This window comes from Amphibalanus amphitrite, unplaced genomic scaffold (assembly GCF_019059575.1).
Source record: "Amphibalanus amphitrite isolate SeventyFive unplaced genomic scaffold, NRLGWU_Aamphi_draft 001153F_arrow, whole genome shotgun sequence".
NCBI classification, from domain to species: Eukaryota; Metazoa; Arthropoda; class Thecostraca; order Balanomorpha; family Balanidae; genus Amphibalanus; species Amphibalanus amphitrite.
In genome coordinates this window covers 4,480-13,899 of record NW_024882647.1, presented here as the reverse complement: position 1 = coordinate 13,899, position 9,420 = coordinate 4,480, and the positions used below count along the sequence as shown (strand labels likewise).

Genomic DNA, 9,420 nt, shown 5'->3' with positions numbered 1-9,420 from the left:
CGCGACAAGTGGCAAGGCCTTCTACATCGTGGCTAAGGTGAATAACTCCGCCATTTTAGGGCACGCGTGTTGGGTAGCGTGCGCCCGTGGGCTTGGAGCTATAGCTCGTTACCGCGAGCCCCTGCGACTTTATGAGTGCTTAGTTAGAGCGACAATAATACTTCATGCGAAATGCGCATCCACTTCAGTTGGCCACTTTCAATAGGTTTCTCAAGCGTTGCATGATGGTCAATATTAGACGTTTCGTGCTTTGTATGGTGTATATTACAAACAACGTGCATAATCTACGAACATCTCGTACGAATGACAACTCTCGGCAAAAATAATGCACAGCACAATCACATGATGGAAGCGGGATGCAATGCCACAATGAACTAGACTAAACGACTGGTTCGGACTGGTGTGGTACTCTGTAGTTTACACAACTGCCGCCAGTCGCCGCCACCCGCGCACCGTCGAGCCGTCCGCACTGTAGTATCGCCCGCCTCCGCTGGCGGCGCCACCGTCGCCGCAGGCACCCATGGCACTTTTCCACAGACACCGGATCAGAAAGAACACGGCAGTTGCTGTCGTCTGAGTGAAAGGAAACGGCCGATGCAACCGCCAGGCCACAAAAAAGGAAACGAACAATACCACCAAAAACACAGCACATCGGACTTAGCTCCAAAACGGCCCCAAAGTCAACCCTGGTAGTGAAATTATCCCTACGAAATGAAACTATGCTTTCCGGATAACAGAAACATCAAACAAGGCAAACCTTCTATAAAAAGTGTTTCAAGAAAAGAACCCAGATCCCGATCAGCTACCATTAATACCCAAACACTCCCTGAGCCCCGCCCCGGCCCAGCTATGGCCAGCAGCCGATTCCTCCCAAACTGAACGGGTTAATGGACCACTGACGCCACTCTGGGCCGGAGCGGTCCAGCTCTCCTCTAACTCAGGCGGTGATCCATCCGGCAGTGACCAGGAACGAGAGGATCTGTTTGCGGTGGTGCTTGTCGAGGCCTGTGAGCGCGCGGGGTCGGACCGGATCGCCACGACACCGCATCAGCTGGTCGCTGAGGAGACCCGTCTTCAGCGCCACGTAGTTGGCAGGCCGCAGACGGAGGCGGGCGCACAGCTGGTGGAGAGGGAGGACAGGGGTAAGAAAGGTGTCGTTCATCATGCAGATTTCAACTGCCGTAAATTATGGGCACTTTACAGTTAGAGAAACGAATCATAGGAGACGATTTCTTCCAGCTACCAGAGGTGAACCATTTAATTGTAAAGTCAAAACAAAATAAGCTAATCATGCATGCTAAGGAACGCTTCAGACCGACTTGAACGATGGAAAGCACAATTTAATTACCACAGCCGAAAAAAATCGATAGGACGGTTTGTAAACACGACACGAAATATATCGGTGGCGCCGATCAGTCCCCAACTCGTCAAACCTCCACCTCCTTCCAACCCCGCCGTAGCATCTCACCCGTTTCTCGGCTTTGCTGAGCATGTGGTAGCCGGCGGACTCGTTCAGCGGCTCCGGTTCGACGGTGTACGGCGGTGGCGACGGCGGCGACGGGGGCAGCTCCTCAGCGGCCGCCGGACCGACCGCGGCCTGGCTGAGACTGCTGCTGCTGCTGTCGCTTGTCGAGAAGCTCCCGCTGAGCGAGGATGAAGCGCCAGTAGCGAGAGTTTCGCTCTTTCTTTCGGGAGAAGCGCAGCTTTTTCTTGCGCTTTGTGGCCTGCAGATGAGAACAAGACAGAGGTTAGCAAGACCGGCGGACGATTCAATACAGTGATGTAAACTGATCGCCAACATCTTACGCATAACGCTTTAAAAATGACGAAATCCATGAAGCGACGGAACACTGGAAGACTCTGGAACACGCTATGGCAATTTCTTTTCCTATCTCGGCTCGCACTTCCACTGCCGAGCTCGTCATACAGTCTCGTCTGCGCGCAATTTAGAAACTTAACCACTACCTACTGGATTATGGGTCAAGACTCTTTTACCTAAGTGCGCAGCTGTCTTGGGCGGATGCATCATTACGCGTTTTAGGTCCATTGCTACCAGAATTTATCCAATCGCCCATCAGGTGATCGCTAGAGTTAGCGGTTTTTAAGGCCATCTCTGCACGCGTGGGTTACTGCACCTCGGGCTCTGTATGTGCCTGTGTGTGTGTGTTGCAGTGAATCACTCACCCGAGCAGAGGCGCCTGCGCCTGCCGGGACTCTGGATCGTGTGCCTACGAACAGAGACAGGGAGACCGCCGTCAGAACCAGAGAGCTCGGCAAACCGCCCACGATTCGCAACCGCACGCAAACGGCCTGCGATTGTATAAACGCCCTTATGGTGGTCCAAGCGAGCCTCTTTCCCATGTCTCTCGTAACCAGAAACGGGTTGCCCGCTACCGCAGGCTAGTGGTAACGAGAAATTAATATGGTGCGTGTGCGTGTTTGCGGATTAGGCCCATGCACTGGGACATCCACAGAACTTTACTATTGTGTGGCTCGGAATTCACCGTAGTAACAGCACGTAATTATGCGCGCCAAAGTTTCCCCGAGATGTTCCAGATGAACGATATTTCAGCTATAGTTTAGCTGATCCTATATCGTTTTTAGCATGTGTTCCAAAAGCCAGTGAAAGTCATTAAAACGGCATCGACCGGGTCAAAATAGCACGCAATATTGCAGACGACACTATCGCCAGATTCATTCGGCAAGCTTTATCAGACACGTTCAAAACAATTCGGAGCGATCCCACCCAACGAAAACAAACGTTTCGAAACAAATATCTCGGTCTGAGCCGAGAATTACAACCAAGGGAATGCAAAACTCTGGTTCAAAATAGTTAGACCATAGTTAGACCTATAACTATGGAAATTACCTGTTCTCGTTGATAGATTTAATACGCTGTCAATATGATACAGATTATGCGAGAAGTTGGGGAAATAATAACTTTCTGTAAGCTGGAAAAGCGAGCTATAATCCCTCCAAAAGGGCCTTAAAGCCAGTGCTTTGTCTCAGTTATATTCTACCGATAACATATATTACTGATAAGCCTGCATTTCGTAAAAAAGGAAGGAAACATCACCAAATACCAAGTTTGAACTTAAAGAGTTGAAACTTAGGATGGATTGGCATGGAAACTTCGGATGGATCGGATGGAACGGCAATACCTAGCAATCTTTCCCGACAGCCCAACTAGCGAGTAGCCATCCCACCCAGCACATCCCCATTCGCACCTTTTTGTCCTCGCCGCCGTTTTCGGCGTTGCGCCTGGCCCTGGCGCGCTCAAACTCCACACAGTCGGCGATCTTGGTGATACCGTTCCGGCGGTACCTGCCGAGGACAAACACAAGAGGTTCAACACACGCAGTGGTACTTTCAGTCCGCGGACCGACCAACAAAGCAGCTACAACATAGTGGCAACTTAATGATATCTAAAACAAATGCTGTTGAAGATAGAGGGGAAAACTGGCAAGTCGCATATTTTAGTATGTTGTCAAAGTGGCATGGATCAAAGCTAGCATCAATGAATGCCTCATCACAGTGGCATGGAGCAGAGCTGATAAGTCATAACGTCATGAAGCCGCCCAGCTTCATGACTTTTACACCAAGGCCTAAGGGTGACGTCATGAGATCCACGTCCTGTTCACGAACCCACGCGGCCCATCGCGCACCATTCCTGCGAGATAGCCCCTCTTTCCACTGAGTCCAGTTCCCCATTCCTCACCTCATCAGCTCTTTAATCCTGTACACCAGGTCCTTCTCCGCCTGCAGATTGTCATGGAACTGCTGGTACTCGCTCCTGGTCAGGAACTGTCCGAGCGTCCGCAGTCGGTCGGCCAGCGTGCGGCCCTTGTCCTTCCTGCGGCGGGGCATGCGCGCGCCTCCCGGCACCTGAAGCAGCGCCTCCTTCTTCAGCTCCTCGAAGAACGCCGCCGGTAGCTGGTAGTCGCGCACCACGCGCTTCCGTCGCGCGCGCTCTCGCTGCCGCTGCACGTACATGTCGACGTGCGCCAGCTTCAACGCTGTAAAAGACTCAAGAGGTCAGATTAAAGCGAGTGGACATACGTCATGCAATTACTATGCAGTCATTAACGAACATGGAGCTGGTGGATGCACCGGTAGAATATTTCAGCTACATTTAAAGTTGCTACAGCTCCGGAAAAATTATATCGGCTTAAGGTACAGCGAGCAATTGGGCAATCCTGTCGTCGCGAATCGGAAGCACCGATCCTTAAAAATAGTTCTATGATTGTTCAATCTAGTGGTCAGAATATCAGACAGTTCGAAATTGGAGATAAAAACGTATCACGATTTCAGAGACCGATGTGACTTACCGACATCAACGTCCTCGTCCTCGACACTGCCGATGTTCAGCTGGGAGACCAGCGTCTCACAGGTGTTGTCGTACTCCTGGGAAACAGGAGAGCACTGATAAGCTAAGGGCATGTAACACAGTCCTGTGAAGCACCTTCCTGATGTAGGATCGAATCAAAGCAGCACTTTCAAACAGCAGCTAAATTTTAAGTGTTCGATGCGTTTTCCATAAGCATACTATCAATTTCAAAACTTGTGATTCACTTAATGGAAAGCAGTGGTTTGGTGATACTTTCCTCCACCGAAAAAGGTCTACAGTGTTCACCCGTCGACCATAATTGTGGACAAACGTCTGTCACCGAAGTCTTGCAACTCCTCTCATTGCAAGTCGTCCGCACTCCGCACCCTACTACATTAACCCCTCACTAGTTCAAAAATACCGCCCACAATAAAATCTCATCGCCTCACCCGTTCAAAGTCGTCTCGGAGCGGCATGTATCCGAGCTGTACGGCCTGTTCGGGCTCCAGCTGCAGTGGCGCCATGCCCGGTGCCATGGTCAGACTGGGGGAGAGCGGGCCGGCGCCATCAGCCGCCGTGTGGTCCACGGCCACGGGCATCCGTTCCAGCTCGGAGATGGGCGGCATCGTCTGCCGGCCGATCACGCCGTTCACGAAGTAGGTGACGAACTTCTCCTGGGCCTCTGCCGGGGGAAGGGGCGGGGGGTGTCAGTGGACAGTGGCGAGGGTACAGCGAAAGGAGAGGTTCGTGTAGTGTTGTAGCCCATGGCCGTTGCTGAATCGTTGAATTCATGTACAGGGTGATCCAAAAAATTGGAACCCCTAGCTTAAAATGTCTGTAAGTCCAAAAGTGTTCACTTTATTGACAAATTGCAAACATCATTAGAAAGAGCGTTTAATTCTCTATAAAACCAAGTTAATTGAACTTAACTATTACTATAGATATCACCCTAGTTATATGCCTATAAAATTTGTGTCACGAAACTCAGTGAAACGGTTTTCAAATTTATCCGCGAATCAATGATTTGCGGTTTGCTGTTCTGACCATGTCGCATGTCGGAGGTTCATGAATAAAAATAGCTCATTTACGTGCTATTGTAATTAATTTAAATTTCAACAGGAGCAAAAAAAAAATGTCATTCGGTGCTCCGTGCCACACGGCCCACTCAGTGGTCGAGTTTCAGGAACAGGCCTGCTCGGCCTTCATCGAGCCAGATGCCTGGCCACCGAAGAGTCCTGACCTCACCCTTTTAACTTATTCGTGTGGAGCGAACTGGAGCGAATGGTGTACAGAGGTCAAGAGGATCAGCACCATCGAGGAGCTGAAGGAAAGGCTGACGGCCTGCTGGGACCAGTTGTCCCACATATTGCTGGCCCGCGCAGTTTGAGCCGTCCGCAAGCGACTGCTGCAGGCCTGCGTGACGGCCCACGGAGCTCGGTTTGAGCACATGCTGAGATGAACAGCGGAAGCTAGGATGCGTGTATCTGTTTCATTGTGTGCTTCTGCGTAAACTTTTATGTAATAAATTTGAATTTGGATGTGGTGGTGTCATTCGTAAAAAACAACAGATGGAGTGCTAACGGATTTCAGTGCATTGTTAACAATTGGCGATTTCGTTTCACTCAGTTTTCTGACGCTCATTCCAAAAGCTAATAGTGTGTCAGTGCTTTACAACATACATGCACTAATTTGACGTGATTTTATAGAGGATTTAATGCTCTTTCTAATGGTGTTTGCAATTTTTCAATAAAGTGAATACTTTTGGCCTTATAGACATTTTAATTTAGGGGTTCCAAATTTTTTGGATCACCCTGTATGACTGTATGACTGCCCAAATGACATTGAAATCTCTTATAGAGCCTTGGAAATCTCCCGTCCAACATGTCATGTCCCACCGCACCTCCATCTTTCATTCCCCGCATCGCGACTGTGGCCGTCGCTCTGTGCTCACCATCTGGCGTGCGTCGCTCGATGTGTTTGGCAATGTCCACCCAGTTGCCGTAGCCGTATTGTTCGATGGCGTCCAGAAGCCGCACGTCCTCCTTGGCCGTCCATGAGCTCTCGCCATTGAACACGGTGAAGTTGCCCGGGTCCTGTGGTACACATCAGTGAGAGATAGATGGGAAGGGTCCTGGATACACTGGAACAGCTCAGAGCTCGGTCTGCCGTCAACAGGCGGAGGTGGAATGATTTACTTATGACCACATTAATCCTCAAGTTATTGGGGTCCCAAGTTAGATGTAAGTCGGCAAAATTGCATCTTTCTAAAACAAAAACTAATTGATCATTTTGTTGCCGGCACCAGGTTGATACACTTGCCAGATTGCATCATAAACCTTATGCAAGTAAGCATTTTATAATAAACAAATAACTACCATAAATGCCAGTAGAAAATGGTGCTTTTGATACACAAACTTACCATGAATTGGTAGCTGTGGTTGTTCTTGTGCTTGCCAATTTCGGCCCCACATGCGAAACACTGAAAATGAAATATTTACATTTGAAACAGGCTGCTGCAGTTTGAAAGAAGAATCACATCAAACACTTTCTTTGTAGGTAACAGAAATCAATAAAATACATCTATTTCATTCCTGTGAACTCAGAACCATGAAACACGAAAAGCGCAGAGCTTGTTTAAATTAATTCTCTGCCTATCAGTCTTTATGATAATCACTGGGTTCCTGATTTGTTAGGCTGGACTTTTGTGTGCCACCCAATAATGTGAAAACAACCATACAATACAATGTTGCAACCACTTATGGCTGCAATAATTTCCAATCATGTGTAACATTTGTTAGGTCCTCTAAGCATAAGAAGAGCAAACTAAAAGCATTTATAGCCGCATTATAAGTTATAAATGTTGGCAACAGAAACTAGGAAATATTGTTGTCATTTTTGTGTGATTGAAGTGATTCCTGATAAAATACTCAATAGCTCAGCTAATAAATCAACCTTCATTTATTTTTCAGGGTGTAGAAAATACCTTTGTAGTACATTTCATCCATCTCAATCTTACAGAAGCTAGAGCCTCAATAAGTCAATGACCTCTCTAATTTACACCAGAAAGTTTATGAAACATCTCAATCTCACCAACTTTTCAAGATCTATTTAGGCTAGAAATAAAATAAAATGAAACCCAAACTATGTACAGAACTGATTAAATGATAAATATTGGTACATTCTACATATAACATACCTACATAAAGGAGCAGGATGTTTTCTACCTATTAGCCAACTTTTCTTTACCTGCAAGCATAGGTCAAAATCTTCACATTCAACACATTTTATCCTCAAGCCATTGATGTTTTCCTGGCAGTAGTTGCAGTGGAACCTTCCAAATGTGTCTGCTGAAAACAGCGCAAATATCAGCCCAAGGTAGTAGGTATGCTCGTCATACATGCTCTAACAACAGGACGATTTAACAATATCAGACAAGCAATGATCACAATAAAACCATCCAAAGATTATCAAAGTATTTCAAATGTAGCATATCAATATAAAATAAGGCAATTTGCAATATCACGCAATCGTAATTCGTAACTAGAAAAATACGCAGGGCAAGCAATAAATGAATGCATTTATAACCCAGTATGACACGCTAACAAATTTCATGTAATATAACATGCTTCATGGTATGCATTACGAAGCAATGTTAATATTTCCTTTAATTATATCTTATATACATTTAAATTCAGTTGTTATAAAAGTAACGCGGCAAATGTGGCGCGATGCCCAATTGCCTTCAGTTTTATTCCCAACTTACCAGCCATTATTCGATGTAACTAAAACTTGAGTTCCAGTAACAGAGATAGCGCAGGAGCATCACACAACCATGTAACAATTATCATCTGTCGGCCTCACAAATAAAAACAAATGAGGTAGGCGCGGCAAAAATTATCAACGCGGCGCCATTTTGCGTCTGTAATGATCAACATCCCCAAAAGTGTTGTTTTGAGAAAATCTTACGTCATCAATATTTGCTACAGTAATATTTTTGTTACAATTTATGATTAGTGAAAAATTTCCCGATTTTAGTCAATACTATATTGTTTGAAGCAATAATGAAAAACAAAACTTTTAAATAGAATTACTTTAGGATTAAATATAACATATTTCCTTTTATGTCCCAGAATGTGAAAAACCAATGACGTCATACATAATATTGTTAGAATAAAATGCACGTCGTCATGTAGTGCGGTACAGTATAGCAACAGGCGCTAACTACTAGCGTCATCTATTGACAACATTCGAAGTAGGTAGCGCAGCATTGGGATTTGGGAGCTAGCCTGGGGCCTGCAATGTTCCACATCCTAAATGTAAATGGGGATTCAAACAGAGATAGCGGTTGTGTTATGTTTTATCTCATCTGTAGGTTGCACTGAAAATGAGAAGCGCTACAGGACAGAGAGTTGGAACTCGGAGGTTCAGGTACGCAGTCGTAGGGGAGGGAGGCAACGCGGCCACGCGGGGCAAAGCGTCCCCCTCGAGTTCCAGTCGTTCACAGATGACGTCAGCTCCAGGTGTCGCCTTTTTGGCTGTCAATTATAGTTCACTTCGGGGTCGTTAGAATGAGCCACTTTGGGTTTCCGTTCCGTCACCATTGTTCCGTGACATATGGAAAAGCATCAATAGCGGCGGAACACCTTCAATTAACCCTCGCTCCGCTGGGGGGGGGGCAATTTGGCCCCCAGTGGTTTTTCCTGAATAGCAAGAAAACGGCGGCGCGCAGCGCCGCCAAATTTTCAGCACCTTACCGGGCACCAGTTTGACAACTTTACACAAAATTTCAAGTCTTAGGTCACCTTAGGTCAGGAGTTATTGAGGTTAAACTGAGGTCATGTTCGAACCGAAAAATGAGCAAAAAACATGAAATCTTGAAACGCTCACAAAAAGCTACAGTTATCAAGTAATTTCAAAAAAAAAAAAATATGTGGTCATGTAGACAAAAGGCGGCGCTACGAAACTGCTATCTCGGATTTTCAAAATTTAGGGATTGCGATCCCCAGAATAAAAAAGATGCTTTTTAGAATTTTTTTTAGAATTTCAAAAACCGGAATATCTGTGATAGTCCCTGTGTTCTTCTATATAATACC

The 9,420-nt window shown here is 46.5% G+C and overlaps 1 protein-coding gene across 4 annotated transcripts; it reads right to left on the bottom strand.

Moving 5' to 3' along the window:
* Window positions 1–241: 241 nt before the first annotated feature.
* Window positions 242–8,270, bottom strand: LOC122370649 (transcriptional adapter 2-beta-like). Of its 4 annotated transcripts, none has more exons than XM_043346436.1 (11): window positions 8,091–8,270; window positions 7,574–7,671; window positions 6,747–6,806; window positions 6,279–6,420; window positions 4,777–5,009; window positions 4,329–4,404; window positions 3,719–4,016; window positions 3,228–3,324; window positions 2,185–2,228; window positions 1,469–1,724; window positions 242–1,120 (listed from the first exon to the last, which is right to left on the bottom strand). In XM_043346436.1, the coding sequence occupies exons 1-11, from the start codon at window positions 8,095–8,097 to the stop codon at window positions 938–940; spliced, it is 1,494 nt and encodes a 497-aa protein (XP_043202371.1). In that variant the 5' UTR covers window positions 8,098–8,270; the 3' UTR covers window positions 242–937. The 4 variants fall into 4 exon arrangements, 2 of the variants coding, with proteins under 2 accessions (XP_043202371.1, XP_043202370.1); XM_043346435.1 differs by having other exon boundaries at window positions 7,574–7,674; window positions 8,091–8,260; XR_006254589.1 differs by lacking the exon at window positions 2,185–2,228 and having other exon boundaries at window positions 7,574–7,674; window positions 8,091–8,261.
* Window positions 8,271–9,420: the final 1,150 nt, after the last annotated feature.